The sequence below is a fragment of the Pyrgilauda ruficollis genome, unplaced genomic scaffold (assembly GCF_017590135.1).
Source record: "Pyrgilauda ruficollis isolate IOZ18807 unplaced genomic scaffold, ASM1759013v1 scaffold16, whole genome shotgun sequence".
NCBI lineage: Eukaryota > Metazoa > Chordata > Aves > Passeriformes > Passeridae > Pyrgilauda > Pyrgilauda ruficollis.
Window position 1 is genome coordinate 7866912 of NW_024514764.1, and position 26187 is coordinate 7893098.

General features: G+C 39.5%; 1 protein-coding gene across 1 annotated transcript in view; it reads left to right on the forward strand.

Moving 5' to 3' along the window:
- Positions 1–11507: 11507 nt before the first annotated feature.
- The window catches only part of SHISA9 (shisa family member 9), a 176248-nt gene continuing 161568 nt past the window's right edge, over positions 11508–26187 (forward strand). The window contains exons 1-2 of the mRNA XM_041462621.1: positions 11508–12650; positions 19767–19894. Coding sequence (XP_041318555.1) covers positions 12043–12650; positions 19767–19894 — 736 coding nt within the window. The 5' untranslated portion in view covers positions 11508–12042. The remainder of the gene's footprint in view (positions 12651–19766; positions 19895–26187) is intronic.

The window sequence follows — 26187 nt, forward strand, 5'->3', positions numbered from 1 at the left end:
AGTAATTACTGTGGTGTCAAACATGTTTGAATTAGAACAAGACAACTTTGTCATTGTGTAGGTAAATTCATAGTGCCAGGAAATGTTCTCCTCCCCAGGTTCTAGGAATCATGTGCCATGGTCTCCTGCAGCATACAGTACAAGCTACTATTAATAATAGATCTAGAGCTGAACATAAGGTATGGAGGGAGTGTTTAAAATGTTTAATTATTCAAATGAAGGAATTAATTGACTGTGTCTTTTTTGCAGTTCCACAATATTTCTAAACATCTTAAGGTCTCAGCATGCTAAGAAGAATATAATAATGTGTCTGAATCTGCACTTCAGTTTATTCTCCAAGACAAGCACTATGGAAAAACATTTTAAAATTGGCCATTTGGAACAGAGCAACTGACTTTGGAAAAATAGCATATCTATATGTATATATAAATATATATATATATTTATATATATATAATGTATATATATACAAAATATGTATACAATATTAAAAAACTGTGATTGATGAATTGGATCCAATGGGTGAAGATCTTGCTTATGCCTATTTGATGTACAAAATGTGATGTAATACTGTATCAACAAGCTGCACTTCACTCCAATATTTATGACAGTTCCTTTTAAACTACCAGTTCTCAAGCAATTCTAGTCTAATCTAGTCTTAGCTATGATAATTTCTGCAAAAAGTATTAGATAATTCTTAAATGGTGAGAATTTGCCAGCGCTGAACTTCTAGCAGAAGATCATTCATTATTATACTTCCAAGCTTACCTAGATGGAGATCATTGCATTCCTTCTGGAACAGGCAGGTGGGAAAGAAAATATTCCATTTGCTTATCTAAAAACCTTCAAGTCTAATTTGTCTCCAGAGAAGGTCAAACTTAACTGAAAAACATGTTGATTTACATATTTATTTTCAGGCAAACTATAGTAAACTGTAACTTCTGTTTGCCCAAAGCTTTCTCCAACAAAGTTTCTGGGGGCTGAACAAACTGTTTGCTTAAGGCTAAATTTCTTTCCTGTGCAGGTGCAATTTTGTAAGCCAGTATTGTTAAACTGTAGTGCATTTTAAGGGATTGAGAGATCCTCCCACTGTGCATTTTAAAGGATTGAGAGATCTGCATGTGGGTTGTTCGTGCCCTTGATGTGCCACAATAATTGAAGTCCAGCTAGTGTCAACAAGGATGGAAAGTTTACCTAGGAGCAGATTGGGAAGCCCTGACCTGAAGAAGCATCTGTTACCTTGCTGTCAGCCAGAAATAATTATATTTATAAGCAAGCTAGTACTAGAATTTCCAGTCTTTTCTCTTGGCCTCCAGAGCCAGAAGAAATCTGTGTAGTTCTGGTATTACACTCTATTTTTCTCCTTCAGCTCCTCATTGGGCAAACAGGTACTGTTTCTCTCAAAAAAAGAGGGATCAATTCTTTACTAGCAACCAGCAGAGGATACTTACTTTTAAGGTTTCTGCCAGGTTTGCTTAATTGGACTCTTCTGATAAAAAAAGCCAGCATAGGCCTATGATAGTAGTCTCAATGCTCTGATTTTCACACTTCAGCACTAATTTGCTTCTGGATAAACTTTGGTTAATCAAATTGCTGCAACTCAAGCAAATAAAGAGTGAAATTCATCCTGGCTAAAAGGAGCCCTGGTCTCATTTAGATCCAGAGCATTTCATCTACTAATATTCTCCCAGTACCTAGTGCTTCATCTTTTGAAATGTAGCTGTTTTGGAAACATCCAGGTATGTAAACAAATAAAATATTTCAGTAGCTAAAGTACTTTCAAAATTAATTTCTCAGTGAAAAATGTTTAATTTTTAATTTTAATACACTCAAGAATAGATTTATAAACCTTGGTTTATAAATATCTGCTTTCCTTGCAACAACATTTCTTCTACTTAGTCTTAAGAGTACTTTGCAGCTGAAAGATTTACACCTTGTCCATACCCACTCAGCCTTTGACTTATAATGATGCCTCCAGCAAGGACACAAAGTAGTGACAAGCACAATGGCATCCTTGTACTGTGCAACTAGAATAAACTGTAAATTTAAAATAGCAGTGTTTACTATTTAAAACTTAGAGTTAGTAAATATCTCAAGAAAGATTTAGTGAATCAATGAGACTGCTATTATTTTTCACACTTTTCCTGTAAGAAAAGAGAATTGTAATATTTCTGGGTTCTTGCATAACCTAGTCTAGCAAGTATTTATCTCATCTTCTAAATAAAAAAATCAAACCCCCTCATCCTTAAATAAATCCAATGTAAACAGAAAAAGTACAAGGTAGAAGTTAACTTAGAGGACTTTCTGTTTGAGCTTTTGAACAATAAATCTCACCTGAACAAATATAATAATACCATCCTGGGTAAAACTTTTCCTAAACTGGCTGAGAAGACAGGTATATAATTTTTTTCCAAGAAGGAGTATTCACATTTATTTATCAGCTAGGGTTTTGGAGGAGGTTTTTTTTCAAGAGAATGGTACATGGGTGTCATTTCTGAAAAAAAAAAAAAAATCATGCACCTCTCATACAGTCTAGACTAAATCAAAGGGAAGAGAGCATTTTGTGATTTCTGCAAGTAAATTCGTAAAGACCAACAGGACTCAACAGATTTTTAGGACAAAATCATAAACTTGTTGTGGTGAACACCATGATGTGTGGGGGAGGAGGGAGAGGTGCCAGCTGGATCCATTGCCTATCTTGGCATTTATGCTGTGTTCATCACCATGGTATCAAAACACCTTTACAAGTTCTAAGTGTAACCACAGTAAAGGATCTGTAGTTTTTCCTTGAGTCCTAGGAGAGATGGCTTTGTTGTTGTTGCTATTGTTACGATTATTGAACAAGCAGGTGAAAATAAGGGATTTTACATTTTGTTCTTAAGGAGCTCAGATTCCTCAGGGATTCAACTCCATAGTTGTATGCCAGTTGCCAAGAAAATTGTATCTGTACATGGTATAGAGATGACTCTTCTCTTGTTCCAGAAAATTCCAGCTCCAGAAAGGTCATGAACGGAGTGAGAAGAAGCCCTCATCCTTTTGCACAGAGTACAGAGAGGATGCTTAGGATGGATGGAGGCAGGGAGGTGGAAACAAGAGTTGTTGAATCCACTGCTGATTTTTCCTGGTTTCACCAGCAGTGAGGCAGCTTCCCTGAGTGCATGTGCCAGAGAGATCTCCTTATCCCTGTGCCAGCAGAACGTGCCTCCCTTGGGCTTCCATGGATTGATGCACAGAGACACCTGAGAGCTGGCTGAACACATTTCCAGGAATATACAGCAGATGTGCTGGAAACTTAAAGCTGTATTGTTTGTGGAAATATTATTTCCTTAAATATTTCTACTTTTACTCACATAATAAGCATCAGACTCTGGCCTTTGTATTTTTGTCTTTAACTTTTCCTGTATTTTTTTTTTTCTATAGCTTTTAATGATAGATTTTGGGTTTGATTTCATTATGAAGAACACTAGCATTATAAAATTACTTCATTGAAAGAAATAGAATATTATGTACTATAAAGAACATCTCAATGAGAATAAACTTACAAAATCTTGTTCTTTAGAGTGAAGTCTTCACTCCATTGAATTTAATGGTAGTATTCCTGTTAATAATAATGAGTCAATACATTGCATACAGCTATCAATAATTAATTATTGATAGTCAACAGAACTAATACTAAAAACATCCTATGCAATGAGACAAAAAAGTTTAAAACTGGACCCAGGCTGAGGCTTTACACAGAGGATCTATTTCTGATCTTGCTGTGCAAGTGTTTTAGTGTTTTCTTTTTGTTAACTTGAGCTAAACATTATGACAGAAACAAGTGAGATAATTGGGTATTATGAGATATCTGCTCTTTTTCACTTATGGTCATTTTCTGTGTTGAAATATTTGCATTGTTGATGTAGGAAAGCGATCCTATAGTTCAGCCATCTAAATTATGTTTTTGTTAATCATATTATCAAGACTCATGTCAACTCTTCTAGTTTGCATAGAAATTATGAGCAATTCCCTTTTAAATTTTGTAATTTTTTCTTTTTAGGAAGATCAATCCCTAAATTCACAGCGAAAATTTTTTAAACTTGAAAATCCTATTTAAGGGTTCAAGGTGTATAGAAAGTACAAAGTTGCCTTTAAAAAGGCTAGTTTTCTGTCAGGTGTATGGGAGTGAATGACAGACTAATGCCCACACACACCCAAGAAAATTGTGAGTTGTCCTCTTACCAAGTATTCTGTTATAACTGGTACAACTATATGTGTGTGTGTGTGTGTGTGTGTGTGTGTGTATAAAAGTATATACATATATATATATTATTTCAATATAACACTGAAATATTCCTCTTACAGCTTCTTTACATTTTACTCCTGAGTTACTTGCCTATATTGATTACAGATTAAACAATCCATTATGAAGCTGTACTCTCAGATACCAGTGTTTTGTGATAAAACTGTGCTTAACCTTATTGTGCTCTTCAATAATCTTCAAAATACATGTATTAGGGAACAGATATCCTAAATATTTTATTAACATTGGATTATATTTAGCAGGTTAGAGATAATCTGCTGATTTAAGTAAACACTACAACAAAAAGATACCACAAGAATCTGCTGTCAGCACCTTTTTGCAGCACTTCTTAAGACTCCCTGATGTGCATTTCACAATGCAGTTAAAATCCTTTTATTTGTCCTATTATTTATCCAGCTGTGGGATCACTGCACTTTCACAATAATAAAAAAAAACTCTAAGCAAATATATGTTATAAAACCACAAAAATAATTTTAAATGTTCTGCTACACATTAGTTACTCTACGCATTAAATTTTCAGTTTAATATTGGCTTTATGCAAAGAGCAAGGAAATTAGATTGATGCCTTTTCATTCAAGATAGTAAAACAGACTACCTAGACAGATGTTCTAGATAGATATTGCATTTATGTAGGTGTAACAGAGTTGCACTGTGCTCAGAAATATTAATGATGAATACTGTTAGCATTATGAGAACACTGTCTAGAAAGAAAACATAAGGAATGGCGTTTACTCTTCCACCTTGAAATCTTCCTGCGTTTTTGACCCATCTGTCAGTACCTGGTTGATAGGTTATTTCTTCTCACTGGCTTTCATGCTAAAGAACAGAGGAGCAAATCCCTTTGGAGCCAGCTTTAGCGCTGCTCTTTACAGTTGGCTGTCAAGTGGAGTCAAGAAGGGACAGTTGCTACCATCTGCCTAAAAGCGTGGTCTGGAACCTGTGTGTGTATTTGTGCACGTCAACAGCTTTCCAACATATGGGCCTAAATTTAGTTTCTGAATTCATTATTGGGCTTTCAAATATGTGACCCGGTTTTCAGATGTACTGACCACTCAGACATCTGGTGGTTTCATGTAAGCTGTGATTATTCAGCATCTCTTGAGCAAAATCACTCAGTGCAGTGCAGTTTCCATTTTAAATCAGTGAGCAGACAGTTGTTGAATTTAGTAGATACTGAGTTAGTCCGTGGATGTTTAACCTTCTTGACATCTGACCCTCTTGGCCAGGCCTACAATCACATAAGTGAATCTGACAGCCACCTGAAAATTGGTGACAGCATCACCTGACACTGATAACTGTGTCATAAAATTAAAAAGGTATCACAGAACTCTGACCATAATTACTTTGTGCCACTTATTTCCTCTGTCTTGTGACTTAGCGTTTTAAAATCCTGAACATCTTTTTAACAGTTAGCATCCTTTAAAAATGGAACTGTCAAGAGAAATTTTCTTATTCATAAATCTGAAAGTTCCTGCATCTATATATTAGTACTATATATAAGATTCAAAATACATCAAGCTCCTGATGGGCATGTTGTGACAGTGATACAGGGAGACATCATTAAAGCTTATTATCAGGGAAGCACACTAAAAAGGTCTAATTTTCACTAAGAATTTTTGATTTTGGTTGCTTGACAGAACATTTTGGAAGACATGCAAAATATATGGTGGCTAAACTATTTTGTTAGTTAAGTAATACAGCAACTTTACATTTCTGTGAAGAGCAAGTTGCTCACTTCTGAGGTTTACAACTCACTTCTATAGCCCTTGAGGGTTATTAGTGCTGAAACTGGCAGACTTTAACTGACTTATCAATTTGACTTCTTGTTCTGCCTTCTATCCATGGATATTCCAGGCCTGAGGAATGCACACTGTAGACTAAACTTGTCTACCTCTTTATCTCAGTTGCTGAGGAGTTTTAGAAGAAGAATTGGTTAGATCAGCTCCTCAACTGGTCTAACATATGCCAGAGTCAAACAGCAGATGATCAGAAAATTTTCTCTCCTATGTGTCCTGCTCTGTATCTAAGCACAGCTTCTCTATGCTCAGGCACAGTATACAGCCTATTATATCACTTTAACCTTGACAATTTTTAATGCTATTTTAGGCCTGTGTAGAAAGTCTTCCTTTCTGCCTTGAAAAGTTGAACTCATGGGAACAAAGGTGGTTTGCTTTTCAGTGGGAAAGACACAAAAGCAGTTCCAAGTGTTTTGATCCTGTGTAGCTTTTTTTTTTTTTTTTTTTTTTTTAACAAGATAAAGATTTTGCTGGCACAAGTTTGCAATGATCTGCAGAGCCTTCTTTGTCAGCTGCAGTAATCCTCAGACACCCGGTCAATCACTCCAGATCTAAATTCCATGTCAGTCTAATTTATAACAAGCAGAAACGTACCTTGTTCACTGGTACTTGCAATACTGCTACAATTCAAAAGTAACGTCAGTGTTGCCAAAGAGAGAAACTGGCTGTCAGCTTTCCTTGTTCAGGATCAGAGCAGTAGCTGTGCAACAGGCAAACCCGAGGGCACAGCTCGTTTTTCAGCGGCACTGCTGGAAGCTGCTTTAGACCTGTTGGCACTTTCTTCCCACAGCTGTATACTGAAGACGTTTGCACTATATATGTATTTGCTCTTGTATGTTTATTTTCAAGTACTCTATTTACCTTCTACATTTATCTGAATTTTCTTAATCTCCTTTGAATTAAGCTGAAGCTACAAGAACTCTCGGGATTTAATGAAGTCCACTCCAAATGTGGTTGCAGTTACTGCCTGCCTCAAACCCAACCCACGTAATTACTACAGTTTAGGTTTTACAAGAAGACTGAAGAGGAAAAATATTAGGTTATAAAGGTAATTTCTACATTATAGAATTGCAATAAATTATATTCCTCCTCAGTAAGCTGTAAAACCATGTCTCTCATGGTTTTCCATTCATGCAGCACCTCTTGGCTCATTAAAATCTCTCGATGGCGATTCCTTTGCTACGTGCAAATTGTATTTTTGGGGACTTAATAACAAAGAAGTGCTCAATGTGAGATGTTCCTGTTAAAATTGCTATGAATCCATGAAATTATCAGAACAAACTGCTTCTGTCCTAGTCTGTATGTGCATCTTTTTTAATGAAAAGGGAAAGGTTAGTTAGAAGATGTGTGCTCACTATTTATAAAAGCAGAAGTGTATTTAGTGTCAACAGAGTGCAGGTTGGGATTTCACACACTGTTGTACTGATACATTAATGATTGCAGTTATTGGTTAAAAGAGCAAAGGCTTATGAAATGTTTGCTATGTAACTAAAACCAAATGCATTTTAACCACCCAGCAAGACTAGTACCTCTGGGAAAGGACTGCTCATTGAGGAATGACAGAACTTGGTAGAAGCAAATGGGGCTCTCTGATCTATGCAAATTCAAGAATGTAGGGTTGTTAAGAAAAACCTCAGTCTTCTGTGTTGTGTGATTCAGGGTGTTTACAGTATTTGTGAATCATAGGACTTTTTTTCAGTATCCATAAACATTATGTCACTTGTATCCTCCTTGGTAAAACACACTTCTTTAACTCTTTCTTAAAAGAGTTCTTTAACTCATGTCTGCTAAGACACTTCTTGCAGGTCTCAAGCTTCCCTAGTGCTGCCCAGCAGACATCTTCCACCACTGAATGGTTCTTTTAAAGGCAGTGGTTGCAAACCTGCTGCCACTTGATCTGGCACAAAAGAACCATCGCCTTTTCTGTTCTCTAGCCACAAAACATTTTGTGTCTGCACCCAGACACCCCACTACAGCATGAAATGACTACCAAGGAAACAGACGTTGACTGCTTCATTCCAATTTCCACACGACATTTCTTATTACAAAATACCTTTCATATCAAAGTGCCTGAGATCAGACCTGTCTAGCTGTTTTTTATTGATAGATATTCACAGCTCTGGAATGTCTGTTAATAGTAATGATTGAGCTATAGGGCATTTTTTGGGAAATAATGATTAGCTAGAAAGCTCCATTGACTCAGTGCTCAGCAAAGGACTATTCTTTATGTCAGGTAATCAGTCCCAGGGAAATACTCAAAGCTTGCATCAACATTGTTATTATAAACAAAAATTAAATACAGAATTTTGAACATAATAATTGCAATTGCTCCATATGGTCTAGTTCTTCTCTACTCTTTATATTTGCCACCACCCCAACATTCAGGTTAACTCACTGACTTTCTCTCCTAATTTTACTCTTTTTCAAACTCTCTTACTTACATAAAAAACCCCTGCAAGAATCAGTTTTGTATACAGTTCCACACAGAATTCAATAAATCAAGTATTAGTGTATATGCAGCTTCCTGGTGACATGAGTATACATTGCTACTGAATTTACCAGGAAAGGTGCCTATTTTCTAGGTTAAAGTTGAACCACAAGCATTGCCATTGATTCACATCATCTTGGTGAAAACAAGTAAAAGAAATTCGAGGGAAAATATAACAAAAATTTTGTATATGCCTAGTGCCTAAAGTAAGAATTCCACTTAATTAAATGGATATGCACTTGAGTAAAGAGAACTCTGTAGGCTCAGGTTGAAACATTCATCCTCTCAGTTATTTCAGAAGCAAAGAACATTCCTTATGGGATAAATCTGTAGAAAAGTAGGCAATTATTACTTGCCTTAAAGCAATGTCAAAAAGAGATGTCTTGAAATTCTTGAAGTCTTGAAAGTGGAACGTGATGGTGTGAAACCAGGAAATCTTTCATGTTTCTCAACTTGTTGAGAATAACTGAAATAAATAAGACATTTATTGACTGACTTAATTGTGAAAACTTTTATAAAATCACACAGTGACCCAAAATGTGCCTCAGTACTGTGTGTAATACTAATTTCTCTCAGCTAGTTTTATTTCCATTATTGTAACTAGTGGGTTTATATTTTGGTCATGCAGGTGTTCTTAGAAATATATACTGTGAAGCCATTAAAGCACACTGCCACAGGTCTAGTAAAAATGGTTTGTGCCCCAGTCTAGAACAACTCCAGTTCACTACTAGAATTCTAAGACATGGTACAGCTAAAATCACTGCTAATACAACTAACTGGCAGAGAAAGATTAACTAAAGCAACTTATAATTAATTAAGGTAGCATGATTTATTGGTTCTGGGTTCCATGGGTCTGATCCAAAATCTCTTGGTGCTATAGAAAATATTTTTTTTTTTCAAGAAGGTTTGATCACCCTCCTGTTTTTTCCCAAGCACATGTCACTTGGGGTTGAGTTCTGATCCCATGGACCTGAATCCCACAGGTCAGGTTCTAGCCTAAATCCTTCAGGCTTCTTTTTTGTAGGGGAATTCTTAAGGAAATTCTTAAGGAAATTCTCTAGGAACTCAGCAAAACAAGAAACTTGTACCATATGTAGTCAGGATTAAGAACCCATAAAATAAATCAGTTTTGAATGTTATTATTTCCGCACATGTATAGCACTAATCATGCAAAATATTTAAGCAGCTTTTTAGCCGTCAAATCAACAGGGAAACTTGCATAATCTTAAGTGCTTGACAGACTGGACCTTATATGTCTCTAGGTGCAATAATAAGTATGGAAAAGATTCATTTTGTGCAGTATTTTCAGCACAAACTGCATCACAAAGTGTTAAATAATAAATAATAGCAGAGAGAAGTATACACAAGGGAGGAATGATATGATTTCAGAGGAGACTTGAAAGGGGATGTTGATGAGGTGGAGGTTTTAAGAATTAAATATTAAAACGCAGAAAGGCTGGTTTTTGGCTGGGACTGATTGTTTTTCTCTGCTGAGAAAAAAAGGGGCTTTCTAACCTACCTCCTGGACAAGGATGCCAGGCTTACTGTCAAACTGTTCAGTGGAATCATCACTGTACTTAGAGTCTATTTTTAAGAGAAGGCAAAGGATTGCAATTAGCTAACTACAGGCCTCTCAGATTCCAAACGTCTGCTTTGTCCTCTGCCTCACCTTTCCATTTATTTACTGCGTAACAACTCCACACGGACTTGGCCCAAGTTCCTGAAGAGCACCAGGGATGCAGAGGGAGAGGGAGGGCAGCCTGGCGTGGCAGAGCCCCAGCACAGCAGCCTTGCCCAGAGCCAAGGGCAGCCCTCGAGGCCACGGCAAGGCACTCACAGACGTGCGCGGAGGAAAAGGGAAGCGGCTTTCAGCACCAGCCCACACTGTTAAATCACGCCATAGTGGGCTTATTTCCTACATTTGGTGGCAGCATAGTATTCAGGATAATATTATTGCTACTTGCACAGGTTACCGCCGAACCAAACGACAGAGATGAGAGAGTTAAGTAACAGCGATGGAGAGCGAATCACTAAAAAGTCTTTCCCAGAGTCAGTTCTCTGATTCGGGGAAGTTATTTCAATTCTGTATCTCGCAAACAACCCGCTGCCTCACCGTGCCCTCTGGAGCCAACTGACTGACACTATAAGGAGATTTTTAAATAAATTATGTGCAGGAGCAGCTCATGTTTAGCAGACAAAGCCCTGCTCGGCAGCATGCACTGCGAGCACCGCTGTACCTGTGCTCGGCACGCCGGGGCCAGGGCAGCTCCCGCTCCCGCCCGGCCTTAGCGGAGGTGCGGCCCCATGGGCGCCGCTCCGCCCGCGACACCTGCCTTTGCCTCGCAGGTGAGTGCGTCTCCGGAGAGCGCTCGGAGAGGAGTTCCCGGGAGAAGGAGCGCTCTACGTATCGGCAGAGGAGCTCTCCTGCCGCGGAGCTGCCCCAGACTCGCCCAGCCCAGCCCGGGCCGGCTGGCCCCGAGCCCGCTCGGCGGGGGGCCGGCTGAGGGAGGCAGGGGACGAGGCGGCGCTCCCGCGCTTTTGGAAACGCACCTGTGGGGAGCGCCCGCCGGGACGGGAAGTCTCTTATGTAAGGGATGGCGGGGAGCGGGTGAGGGGGGCGAGGCGGGGGTCGGCTCTGCGGCGGGGCTGATGCGAGGACGGAGAGCTCCACAGAGGGGCTGGAAGGGAGGAAGAGAGAGAGGGGGTGAGAGAGAGAGAGAGGGAGGGAGAAAGGGAGAAGTCGCCGGCCCCTCAGCGGGGCTGCCGGGGGGGGACAGGCGGGCGGGCAGCCCCGTCTCTGGCACGCAGCTTCCCGCGGCCGCCTCAGAGGACGGGCTGGGCTCTCCCCGCTGGCACGGCGCTCGCCTGCCCTCCACGGCGCATCTCCCTTCCCCGGCGGCTGGATGCCGCGGCGGGTCCGTCCAGCCTCTCGCGCCCTGCCCTGGCAGCCCGGCCGCGGGCGGGGCTCGGCGGGCGCCGCGGGTGTCTGAGGGAGTTGTGCGAGTGACCGCGTCGGGCTCCGCGGGGGAGCGGAAGGTGGGTGCCCCCGGCGCCCCGCGCTGGCACCAGGCTGCGCGGGGAGGCTCCTCGCTCGCCCTCTCTCCTCCTCCCGCCCCTGCAGCGCCCTCGCCTCAGCCCTCCCGCTTGGCGGCCCCTCCACGCCCCTCTGCCAGCCCAGCGCGGTGCCCCGCACGCCGCCGCCACCTCCACCCCTCGGTCCTCCTCTTCCTCCTCCTCCTCCTCCTCCTCCTTCTCCTCCTCCTCCTCCTCCCGCGCTCTCTCTCACGCGCACTCCGCTCCACAAGTGCCGCGCGCTCGCTGCTCCGGAGCGGAGCGGGGCTGGGCTGCGGACCCTGCGCGGGGCTGCGGACCCTGCCCGGCCCGTTCGGGGCTGTCCGTGGTGCTGGAGGCGAGCGCGGGCTGAGCGGACGCCCGGCTCCTGACGGAGCCCCTTTATGTTCAGCTCCTGGCGCAGCGCAGCATCCAGCAGCTCGAGCGGCGGCGGCAGCAGCATCGCTGAGCCGGGGCTGGGAGGCAGAATGGAAGGCTTTATTCGGCTGCTCTTCGGCTACTTGGTGGCGGACCTTCTCACGCTGGTGTGTCGGGCTCAGGAGAAAGCTGGCCAGCAGCTGGGGAGCTTTGTGGTGCTCTCGGGAGGAAACCACTCCAGCCTCGGGGAGCAGATAGACCCCTCCGAGCCACCTCCCACCCCAGACTTCTGCAGGGGCTACTTTGACGTGATGGGGCAGTGGGACCCCCCCTTTAACTGCAGCTCGGGGGAGTTCATCTTCTGCTGTGGCACTTGTGGCTTCAGGTTTTGCTGCAAGTTCAAGAAGACGAGGCTGGATCAAAGCACCTGCACAAACTATGAGACGCCGTTGTGGATGAACACTGGGAAGCCTCCTTCCCGCATAGACGACCCTCTGCATGACCCTACCCGGGATAAAACCAACCTTATTGTCTACATCATCTGTGGGGTTGTAGCAGTCATGGTGCTGGTGGGGATCTTCACCAAACTAGGGCTGGAGAAGGCACACAGACCCCAGCGGGAGCACATGTCCAGGTAAGGCTGAGTGCCAGGCAGCAGGGTCTCCTTTCCCCCTACCTTCTGCCCAGCCCCTAGAGAGGAGAGAGGAGCCCATGTGTCCCTGCCAAATGAACAACTCCTGCCAGGCAGGCTGCATTCCCCTGCAAGGCGACTGAGAGAGACCAACTTTGCTGAGCAGAGCTCTTGTGGTGCCCCCAGCCCAGGTTACCACAGAACATGCATATTGAGGAAGACGAGGGATAATTGTGGAGTCTGCACAGACAGTAGTTCATTTTTATCTGCAGTGCCTGACCCTCTCCCTAACAAGATCCAGCAAGTGTTCCCAGATATACTGTGCATAAATAGAAAAACAAATTCTGAAACCAGCAACACTGAATTATAGAAAGCCTGATGTGTTCCCTCTTCCAACAGTTTCAAAGATTGGAAAATGTTTTTACTTCTCAACAGAAGGATGTAAACAAATGCCATCTCACCCTCCCTCTCCAGCTGCAAAATGGTTTTGGCAGGACCTTCCCTACTCCTCCAGCCCTTGCAAGTGTGTGAGCTATTTGTAAAATTTCTAAGCTGTGAAAATGAGTCAGGGTGGAAGGGAAGAGGAAGACACATAAAGGAAAAGCTATTGTAGAATTTCTTAACATTTTTTCAGTTACTGTTGAGAGGTAAAAAATGGAATACGAAAGTCTTGCCTCATCCATGTATGTGTGTGTTCTAACTGTCTCCACGGTGTAATGGCTGAGTTATAGCAAAGAGAACCTCCCCCACGTAGAGTTAGGAATGCTGTGTACCATCTACTCCAGATCCTGGCTGCCTAGTGGTGGATAGGCAGGTGGGCAACTCGGGACAGAGCCCAGTGTCTTTAACAACATATTCCAAACCAGATTGTCACAGCAGTTCAAAATCAAGGCATAACACATTTGTCAAGTTTGCAGCATGTCTGATTCTTTATGCTAATCCCAGGCACATGAAAGTAAAGCAGATGGGGGGAAGGCATTAAAAAAGGCAAACAGACCCATTAAAGAGTCTAAATAGATCCCAGCATATTGGGCAACTTCAGTGATGAAATACAATGAAAGGATTCCTTCTACTGGACGTGCAGTGTGGCAGAAAACTTCCTCTTGCCCCGACTGCTAATGGTGTAGCCCACAATCTTTAAAGCTTAGATGAAGAGTCATCCTTTGAAAGACAGTCCAAGAGATCAACTCAACACCTGGAGCCTCATTTTTACTGAAGTTTCTGCATGACTTTTTGATTAACTGCTTATTTTGAAATGAACAGAGAAAGTCACAGAAATACTCCTGAAAATGCATCACCAGTTCACAAGCTATTATTTGCTATTTATAAACAGGTTGATATGGATATGCTTTACTGCTGAGGAAGAAAGAACATTGCAGAAATTTTAGTCAACAGAGTGTGTCAGTGATACTTCTGGAAAGATGGTTTTTGTTGAGGAAGGTATGATAATCCTTTAGAAATTTTAGACATGAATAGACATGAATATAAATTGAGAATATACATTTTTAATATAAATTGAAACAATACATAGGTCCCAATTTATTTTTTTAAATTTTAATCCCCAGAGCTTGTTTGCAAAAAGCTCTTCCTTGCTTCAGTCTCTCTCTATAGGGTCTTTGTGCAGGGAAAAAAAGAGGGCTCATAACATTCACAAAGCCCAGAACAGAGTGAAGTTATAGCCATCCCTGTGAATTATGGCTTAAATAGGTCCTGCTTCTGTGAGTAGAAATATTTGCCATGTAAAGAACAGGTGTGAAGTGTTCTGAAAGGATATTCTGTCTCAGTTTATGGAAGTAGAATTATGGGGGATTGGAAAATCATTCTCATATCCTTGAGTCATGTATGCATAAAGATTAGGTTTCTGAAGTGGGTCTTAGCAAAGGTCGTCTGTTACCTTGATTACTTAACAGCGTCTGTGATCTTGTACACGAAACTGTTCAAGGCAAGATTATATAGAAACTTGGAAAGTCATGATCACATGGCAAAACAGTCACCCACTCAGTACACATAATAGCTAGTCATAATCTGAAAAAGAAGATCTATAGCTTCTTTTTTTTAATAAGTTCTCTCTTATTCCAGTTGTGGGATAGGTTTAACATTAATTTGAAAGGGAATTAGATTTGTAAATCCCTTTGCAATCTATAAATATATTCATTGAATGAAGAATTGAAGTAACCTCTTAGTCCTCAAGTGAATGTTTAACTAAAATATTTAATTCTAGCTCATTTTACACTACTAATGTTCTGAAAAAAGGCTGCAATGCTTAAAAATAATTGATCTGTTCAAACAGTTAATAGTACCAACAATTGACATAATATGTAGGCTGTATTCATAGTCACCTTCTTTTATAATATTCATCACTACACTATCAGAAAAACAAAGCAAAAAAGAACAACTCCTACGTTTTTTTTTTTTTTTTTTCCTATACTGAACCTTATTAATAAGCAGAAGTTTAATGCATCGAGAGTGTTAGGTAGGCCAAAGCAAAAGTACTAAGTGTTACTCCATTTTGGCTGACAGCAAGAAACACACAGAGAATGATTTGTCATCTATTTCCTTAGCTAAGATTGTGTCCTTTCCCTTGCCCAACCAATGGTACATGAAAAATTTGAATCCCCTTCATTTCTGTGAACAAATTCACATAGGAAATGGATAGTACTGCTTATCAAAAAAGACAATGCAGAATGGAAACTGATTTTCTTAATGGGGGCTGATTATTTAAGAAAAATGAACAATTAAGTATAACTGGTGTAAATGATAGATTTCCATTTTTTGATTTACTAAAAATATTCCAAAATATGAACAGAGACTTGACACATGGGAATAAGAACATTGACTTCTAAATAAGAAGCAAAACTGTGCCACACTTTTTAATTTCTTGCAGTACTTCATCTTGCAGTCAGTAGATCTGCTGTTGAAGTGAGACACTGGTGTGTGTAAGAGTGGTACAATATTTATAAAGAAAGCTTTCTTTATTAACTGAGCATAGCTTCCATACAGCTACCTTTCATTAAATTTTGTTTACTACTATACCAAAACAAACCAAGAGCACTCCATTAATGTCACTAAATTTTCCTGATATATTTGACAATGAAAAAAAACCATTGTGGAAATATATTTAATCAGTGAAAAAAATCCATATGAAAAAGTCTCTTTTGGGTGAGTCTCTTTAGAAAAAAAAAGTCAAGACTTGTCCTTTCTTAGAGAGAAAGGACTTGTTACTTCTTTTGTTTGGGGGAAACAGGCCAGGTGTGGCACTCTTGACATTTTCTTTCTGTTGGCATGGAACTGTAAATCTGGAAGATGAACATGGAGAGTGGAGCACAGAATTAACTCAGCATGGTGTATTTCATTTTAGACCTTGCATGTTTTGTTTCTCCTTATTTTAAAATTTGTTCCTTGATGTTAAAAGGAGATGAGTATTCCCTTCAGCTACAGTGTCCAAGACTAAGCAGTAATAGTAGTATCCAGAGTAGCTCTTCCTTTCCCCTCCTGTTTTTGAGGAGAATAAGGAAATCAGATGGTGTAGGAGGGAGCTATGGCAGAGGGAGGGAACGTGGCAGTGTTGTGCATGAGAGGACACAGATTTGATCTGCCTGCTGAAGCAGACCAGGAGCTTTGTTAGGCATATGAGGGCAGCACATTCTTGCTGCTTGAGACTACACCAATGGGCCTGCCAGGCTCCATCAGTTCAAGTGGAGAATTCTCTCAAAAATGAATAGAAAATGAAAAAGCTTTACCTCTGTTGCATGGAGGAGATTATTCTGTAAATACAACTGCACCTTTGTCTTCTTCCTTAATCCTTGCGGAGAATGTGCAAACAAACCAAGAAGTGAAAGGAAAATGTTTACAATCCTGCTCTTATGCTGTAAGTCCTGTTTTTTAAAACAGTGCTTCTGACAGTGTGTTACAGTCTTACAAATATCGTGAACCATCTGAGCTCTTCTTTCTCCCTTCACAAGGAAGAAAGTGCCCAGTGCTGAGCTCAGGACTGAAGTCTTTTATTGATCATTTAAAAGACATGTAGTTTGGTCCAAAAATGGCCTGACTTGCCAAAATACTGAATCCAATGTGTGAAATTATTTCCCTTATGGGTTTGACCCAGTTTTGGAGGCAAAATATGACAAGTGACCTTTCATGAAATAATTTGTGTTTCAGCTTGTACCCATAAGGGAAATACCTGGCTCCACATGCTTTATATATGCTTTATAGCACCCCAACCCAGTATTACATATCCAAAAAGAAAACTCTTACGGCAAGACAAATGCTGAAGTTTTGTGATACTTGGATAGTTCTGGGCCATGAACTCCTACATATTTAACACTTCTCCATTTTTGTAATACTACAACCAATATCCCTGCATTGCTTCCTGATTAGAAGGTTTTCTTGCACTTTGCATTTCCTTAAAAAAACATCCAGTAGGTAAATAGGTGTAGGTAAAGACCCTCTGTGTAAAGCTTAACTTTTCAATGTGACTGACTATAACAATTTCTTCAGATAATGAACAAAATCTATATGACTATATTTAGGTGAGAAAAATGCATGAAGGTATTTTAAAATTCTCCTGGCCTATGTGGAATTTTTCAAAGCAAACATCTGTTCAAGGACTTTGTCATGCACAGAGGAACAAGCCTCCCTTTATCCATTTTATTATGTGGGCAAATCCCTAAAAGAACAAAATGCAGGTACAGCATTTCCTTTGTACTTCAGTGATACTGAAGCTGCTACACATTTTAACTCTCTCTGACATCAGTGGAGAATAAGGACATGCTCTCAGTTACAGGAGCTATTCTGCCCTGGGAAGATTGTGCAACTTTGGCTAACGCAGTATAGGTGCTGTGTTATTAAACCAGAACTGGAGGGCGAGTAGTTAATCTTTTCTTAATACAGCAGGAATTGTACAGGTAATTCCTTGAAAACCATTTGAAAAAAGCTACCCTGAGCTGGTAGAAAACTTAGCATTTTCATAGACAGGCAGTAGTTCATCTGCCATCATACAGAGTGTTATTTAAAGTCTACAGCAAACAATATTTACCATGAGACTGAGAGCAATGAGGAAAGGATGTCTGAAAACCCACTCTCACAAAGTGGGGAAATACTTAGATCTCACAGTTTTAACTCCCACACTGGAGTTAGGAACTTTCATTTACTTTTTTTTCCCTTCCCAGAAATGTGTCCAGCTGCCTCTGGAATTAGAATTAATATTGATGTCAATAATTTCCTCTGTATAGAGATATATTTGCATAAATTGACTAGATATTAATGGTTTTGGTCCCCACTTATTTTAAATTGTTTTTGCAATATAATGCTTTCCTTTTTCATCATTTCTACATGTCTTTGTGAGATCTCTTCTGTTGAATTTTTATTATTCTGCTATGTAGGCCAGCTCTGCTATTTCTGCAGTCTAAGCACTGCTTCAAATGGGAGCATTACTCTGATACCATTAATCATGTGGTTACTGTCTTCTGACCTTTTCCAGGATCAACAGAGTATTCTCTAACATGTTGATCACAACTGTATCTAATGTCTTAATAACATAATGTTAGTCATAAACACAAGAAAACATCAGTATTGGTCAGCTGTATAAGCAATGTTCCAGCAATCTGAAAGCAAGATCCAGCTCAGGATTTTTCTCTGTAACTTAATGGAAACTACTTACTTTTTAATAAGTAAGGCTTCTTGATTGAGAAATCATAATGTCACAGAAGTACAATGGAGGAGTTAGATGGCACTTGCCATGGCTTTCACCAAGGAATGTGCTTATTTTTCATTTATTTATATATTAGTTTATAAGCCAGTATTTCTTGATGCAGTATCTGGGACACTGTATATAATTTTGTAGAAAATTAAACTAAACTGGGCTTAGTGCCCAGAAAATATGTCCACACCCTTAAAAAATTGCTCAAGAGGTCTAAAAATTAAAAACAATAAAACAAAAAGGAGGTAAAAAATGGTCCATAATGCATTGACCTGAATAGAAAGGATTTGCACTGAAGACACTGGTAACACATACTACACGTACAAAGCTTTCCTTTGCCTAAGGCAACAGCTTCTGCAGGTGGGCCAATTATTTCCTAGGGCACAGTAGTTCAGCAGGTAGCTCTGGCACATAGGTAAGTACTAATCCTGCTCCTGTGGAACTCTGGCAAAATAGCACAGACTCACAGACAGAGTTAGATGCTGCCATGCTGGGAGTTTCAGAGCTTAGAACTTGGTCAGTAACTCTGGCTGCACAGGGCTGATCCAGGTGTGCGTGTTTATCCATGTGCCTAAGGATGCACTTACACTCAGCAGGACACTCTGGTCCTTGCACAGTCACCAGAGCAGGATGAGTCTGTCTGACTGCCTGGAGCCCTGCAGGGCAAGCCCACAGGCAGCACCAGCCTGGGCCTGGCTTAACTGAGGAGCCTTTGCTTACTCCCTCTTTGCTAGCACAAAGCTTTCATCCTGTTTCCGAACTGCCTTCAAAGGAGCAGGGAGTCTTCCTATGCAAGCTTTGCTCTATGTTAAAGACTAGGACACTCACAGAAGTTAGAAAAAGACCTTTTTTATCTCCCCATCTGGATGAGAAATCCTTAAATCCCTGCTTACTGGATTTCTGCATGGAAGTTATATGACTTATCAACTTGAGTGACATTTTTGAATGAAGACCACTATGCTGTGTGTGCTAATTACAAATGCATGTGTGAGAATTTCCTTTGAAATTGGTAATCTAGGTGTGAAGATAAGCAGTTTGTGAAAGGTGTAGCCATGGGCTAGGTGCTGAGGTGCTCAGCTTAACCAAGATGGCAATAAATGTTGCTGAGCACACGCAGAGGCAGAATTCTACAAGGCTCAAGGAGCTTAAAATATGTTCCTCCAAAGCCAAGATACCTAAAGAACTTAATGTGTTTCTGTGTTTTACTTCTAGCAACTTTAGGCTGTCAGTAAGACAACCTAAAAAGAGCCTTAGGTGTGAAGTCTCACAATGAATTTACTTCCCTGCATTTACTGTGAAGGGAGCTAGTTTCTCCAGCAGACATTATAATCGACTGCATCGCAAACTGAAATAGATCTTGGAACATATTGTTAATGTCATACAGATTTTGCAGATTCATTCTGGTTTTGTTTGGATTTCAGGGCTCTTGCTGATGTTATGCGACCTCAAGGTCCTTGTACAACAGATCATATGGAAAGAGATCTAAACATTGTAGTACATGTGCAGCATTATGAAAACATGGAGACGAGACCTCCTCCAAATAACTTACGTAAGTTGCATTTTGCCTTTATCAATAGCTGGAATGCTGGCACTGAAAAGAGCATTATGAAACTAATACTGCTGAATGTCAAATGAGGATCAACAGCACATGGGTTCTTGCAAATTAGAAATATTCATTTTCTCAGAATCAGAAAAAATTAGTTTCCTAGTGCAGATTAGTGCAACAGTGAGATAAATAAATTTTGAATAGGAAAATTAGTTATTGTATTTAGTTTTAATTAGTTTTCTTGGTTTTGTATCTTTGTCTTCTTCTACCTGTTGTTTTTGCTCAGCTCATCAACCTTTGCCTTATTCTGTGTTTTGTTATACCAAAATACCAATTGTTGTGGTTACAGCTGAATTTAACAATATGTTTCATAGGGCTCTAACAGCCAGTAGCAAAGTGGTCTCATTAGGCTGTTAGATCATATCCACTAGTATAGTAATTAAATACTTCCCTGGATAGCATCAAGTTGTATGTGGTTTTCATTTTCTCAAGGGAAAGATGAGAAGATTATTATTTTAATTTTTATATAATGTTTTTATTCTGTATCTGCTATAACATGTTTATGTTACTGAAAGCAAGAATAAAGTGCATCTTGGAGCTTCAGGTGAGATATGGTGACATGTAAAGTGGTTCTGAAGTCATAGTCAACTTATTTCCCAGTCTGTATTAGAGCACAATACAGTTCTTTCTCATGCACAGATACATATTCCTCTTGTGATAAACAGTGCCACTGAAAATTTAATTTGAATACTTATTTATGTAACTTATATTCAGCCATATCTTAAATATATATATATACACACACTTAAATTATGGATACATTTACTAAATCAAGTTCAATATATTTATAAAATAAAAAGGTATCATTCAGAAAAGTTTAGATTGGTAGGCAGTGGGTGGCTTTATTCTGTGCTGTAGATCAGTGTAGATGTGCATTTTACTGCAAATATACTTTTACTGCATTGGTATTTGCATTTTGAAACATGTAAAGCATATGCACTCATCTTTTCCTTAACTATAGAAAGAAAGTTTGCTTATATTTGGAGTTTTATTTGGACTGCATTGTGCAGTTATTGGTGCCTTTTTTGGTGGAAGGGTGTAAAGACAATGGAAGAAAGCAGCTCTGAGTGCTGCCTGCACTCCTGGTGCCTGCTTTGTGGGAGAGGCTGATGGCCATTCCTTATGTGCATCCCTACAGAGTAATGGGAGAGAATTAAAGCTGTGCCCTCGAATAAAGGTTGCACACACAGGAAGATGTGACACCTCATCATGTGACACCTCATCTGCCTGCCCTGCTCTCCAGCAAAGAGCTTCCACCTGGGGCTGTGCAGATGTGCAGTGCAGAGAGGGAAGCACACAGCCTACCTGTGTAAAAACACCACTTCTGGAGGGGAACGTAAGCTGCTCCCTGTCAGAGGTGCTCTGACACCCTGCAGCTGGACTTCTGAAGGGTTAATGAGGATGGGAATGTGCACTGCATCTCTGTGCTCTGTGTATCAGCTCCTTGCTGATATCTGATCCCTCACATGACCGTGTTTGCAGGAATGGCACCAAATAGTAATGAAGTTTAGGTCCATTATTTTCTCTCAGATGGGAAGTGTTTATTCAGAATCCCAGTTAATGAAGGAGTCAGAAAGTAAAGAGGTTCTTGCTGCACTGATTTTATCTAGATTTTTGTAATGATCACACTGAGATATTTTGCGCAAAACTCTTTGTATATACTACAATATACAACATAACACAGCAAGCCTTTAAACTCATTGTTTCTCAGATTTGAATTCAGATTTAAGCCCTGCTTCTAGGAGCTCTTGCATATAAACACAGCTCAGGGCCACATAGGTACTGCATCAAGGCAGGAAAAAACCACACATTTAGTGGAATGTTGGCTTATTCTGACCCCAGACATCCATACCACCTCTGTCTCACATGCCTCACGACCCTCTGGCACAGAGGGAAGAATTATATGGGAAGCAGCTCTTGCACCACTGCAATTTACAACACAGAAACACTGCTGCTACTTTGGAGCTGTCCTAATCCTTTGGGTCATGTATAGGGGCAGTCCCAACAATGCTTCTTACACATCTCAGGCATTCCTGCTACAGAAGGAAACCTCAGAAGCCAGCAGCTCTGATGGTAATTGTTCCAGTCTTTAATCAACGTTATGCATAAAGTCAATAATTTTAGATTGTTAAGTGCAAAGCTTCAGATGGTGAAACTACTCAAGGCATCCTATAACCAATATTGCATACACTTCCTTCCTAGCAAGTGGAATGTTGTTCTGTATTTGTTGCCATTCTATTCTCATAAACTCATGCAAAACATGATTATATGACCTACTAGAATTAGCCAGAACATCACAAGTGATTGAAATCTGTTGAAAATGTGCATTTATGGCACAGGAAAAAAAATCTTTCTATAAAGAGAAAATTATTAAGACAGATTTTCCAAGGTCAGTATCTTAGCAAATCAGAATTTTATAGTGAAGTTCTGAAGCACTGCAAGAGTGGATATTACAGACAGAAACTTTGGCAGTGAAGCATTACCTACTACCAATGCTGGAAAAGTGACAGGCTTTTTTGGGGCATCTTAAAATAAGCAAATAAACCATAGTGAATCACAGCTTTCATAGTCTTTACTTACACACAGAAAATGAGATTGTGTAAAATTATTGCATCATAAACTTTAATTCGTATTTTTAAAGTTTTCTAAGTTACCAAGTTTCTGTCTACTTGCCATCTCATAATGAGACTTAAATATTTGAGGTTGATGTACTTTTCACATTGATCCATAAATATGAATTGGGCAGGAGGACTTTCTTAGTCATTGCATATCCCTTCCATACTGTGTCTTTCAGACAAGCTGTTGAAGGCCAAACATTAAAAATGTTCTAATTTGAATGTTCATTTGTTCTTTCTATCCTCTTGAAAACATTTTGCTGATGTCGCCAATACGTTTGGAAAGTGTTTTGTGAAGGGAAGCTCTTTTGTCAAAACGACAAACTTCACATGATCTCTGACACTGGAAATGAGTGTGTTTCTGTTTCTGGACTGTTTATGACCAGAGGACAAGGATTTTCTCTGATGCCTGCAGCTATTTGCCAGAACTCGCAGGCCAGTGGAAGGCCAAAGGCTCTTTTCAGAGTCTTGCAGTTTACTCAGTTGCTTGTCCCTTCTTTTTTGATATTCAGAAAAGAACAGACATTTTGGAGGTTCCCAAGAAACAGGTTTTTCCTTGCTCATGTGAATTCAGACAACCTAGATGATTTTTAGTAAAAGACATTTTGTCTTTAGTGGTTGTTGTCATAATTTTCTTCCAGTACTGTGCTTTCCTTAGGATTGATTTTCTGTTGTCTCCTTCATTCATACACACTAGAATGTGGTGGTGCTTTGTAAACAAGCAGCACATACCTATCAAAAAGTGTAGCATTCAAGTTTGCTAACATGAGATGTTAAATAAAATAAAGTTAAAAAGCTACATTAAAAACATCAAACCAAAAGCAAACCTTTCTGCAGAATTTGACTTGTTATGTTAATCTCTGACTTTAAGAAATCTTAAGAAAGCAACAGCATTCAAGGTATTCTTTTCTCTTCTTGTTTTTCTTTTCTTTTTTTTTTCTTTTTTTTTTTCTACTTATTGTGGGAAAAGTAAGGGATTTATTTAACTTGTTGGGATTATAACACTGATGGAGTGGGAGTTAGGAAGCTTCATAGCTACATCCTCATTTCTGAAACGTGATTACTGCTATTATTTCTGATTCATGATCTGTGATAGCAGAGTGAAAAAATACTTTAGTTGGTGCAATTCACAGTCACTTTCCCTAATGATCAGTAAAAGCTCTCTTACTATTTCCCTAGAACCAGCCTTGCACTAGTAAATTTAAACAATTTATGCAGGCTCCCACAATAAAGGTGATTTTAAAAGAAAGCCAATTATAGATTAAGGAGCTTTTTAAGATTAAAAATGTTCTTAGTTATTTTGAAATGTATGAATTATTTCTTTATTTTGAATTTAACTTTAAAAAAGTGGATTTTAAATACATGATTCCAAGAAGGAAACTGCACTGTTTCAAATGGCCAGCTTTAATACTAGTTAAAGATTTGCAGCACGTGATTATAATGACCTTTTAGAAAATATATTCAGCGTTGTGTTTGCTGCTGCATTTGATTGTCAGTTGTCCTGGATACTGACTAACAACAAACTAACAACAAATGCTAATGTTGAAAACAAAGCTATGCTATCTCTATAACTGGTGCCTCATGATAAGTTAACTTTTGTTTTTTCTTTATTTCTGTGTTAAGGCAGTAGGCATTTAAATAGGAGGATATTTTTTGAAGTCTTTGTACATTACAATAAAAATTCTGTATTGCATATCCCTGTTCTTCTCCCCATTTCTGCACATAGAAGCTCAGCCTGTGTTTTCCTGTGGCAGGAACTGTCACTAATTTGACACTGTGAAAATAGAATTCACAAGAATATTTTTCAGCCTTTCATCACTAGTGAACAAGCCTTATTTTTTTGTCTTTAGCAAATTAATTATTTTTATGCTTAACATACATAATGTGTTTAAATCAGATGATTCATTGTCTTGCATTGCCTAAATGTAATTCCTACTGTTGGTCATTGGAAATAAGCAGGGAGACTTACTAAGAAACTTCAGTAAAGAGAAGTCCTGTTGTTCCAAATGTAGAGCTCATGGAGCATACCAAACATGAGAACTAATTTGCCTACACAGTAACTGTTGGACAATTAATTGCATGATATTGAAGAAGTGGTTGTTGAGGATGTGCAGCAGTATTGGAACATTGTGCTTCTTGTGACAGGGGCCTTGAAACTCCACCAAACCTCTTGTTAGGACAGAGGGCTGCAAAATGCAAAGGACTGAGCAAATAACATTGTTGGGCTTCTTTGGTGTCTGGGTTGTTTGATTACAGTGAAATGCTTATTTAGACCTGGCTTTGAGCACGGGTGCATGTCCCAGAGGAATTGCACTATTTTCTTCACGAACTTTAATTAGCTGTTAATCTGCTCACTTAGAAGGATAAGAGACTCAGAAGTTGAGCTGTGTAGACAGGGTCATGTTCTACGAGTAGAAAGATGGACAGCACTAATAAGTTTTCAGCCAAGAAAAAGATAGTTTGAGCAGACTGACAGAAGGAGTGAAGAAGTATTGCTGAGGGAGCGCTCCAAGACAGTGAAGAATGAGGGAGAATAAACTGGCCAGCTTAACTGGAGAATGTCCTTAGTGCACAAGAGTCTACAGTGCTGTGACAGTGGGGACTGCAATAGTCAGCAGTACTGGGAACTTGCTTACATTTAAAGCCTTATTTTTCACTGCCAGTGTGCAAAAAACTAATTTTACCGGGGTTTCTGTGGTCTGTACTGGAAACACCTTAACACTAAAAGAATCTCGTAATTTAGATTAAATTCCTGAGCCAACACAAGTTTAGCTTTCAGTTAACCCTGGGAGAGAGTTGCTTATGGCATTCTGACTGTAATATACAGCTAAGAGGACAAAGTCCACATTTAAATGATACATTTTACACACTAATCATCCAAGTAAAAGCCCACACTACTGTCACCAGCCATGTCAAAAGAAATATTGTGTATTTAAATAAAAGTTCTGTTTGAGGTTAGAAGCTGCAAACTGCTTTGTCACAGCTATCTTGAGACTTTTTTAAACCTTTAAATTAATTTCTACTCACTGACTTAAACTGAAATCTTGCTACAATTTCAAAGCATTAGAAAATTAGTGATAGAATTTTTAAAATATAACTACAGCTATAGCAATGCATTCCAGATATCCAGAGCTTCCATGCTGGAAACCAAATTTTCCATATGTATGGGAAACGTAGAGTCTGAAAATGCATCCCTCTTGCAACTCAGTCACTGGAAGACAGTAATGTTTAATCAGTTCTGAATGTGTGTTTAGCCTCACAATCATTAATATAAAATGTCTCTAATTTACATTCAAATTTTAATTCAGATGCATGATGCTGATTTATGAGAAGATGCACTGAAACTTCTTGAAACACCAATGAATATTTTCAAGGAAGTTAATTACAACCTGAGAATGAGAGATTCTGGCGTTGTTTAGGAAAAAAAAAAGGAAAACAAATGAAATATCTCATTTGTCATTGACTTTTGGTAGATTTAATCAATTAAATTTTTTAAAAAACAGGATGATTTTGAAAATGTAACTATACATCATACACAATATCTATTTATTTGTAACTACACCAGTCTTCACGAAGTATATTATGTCAGAACTCTGGCATTGCTCCTACCAAACATTTAAT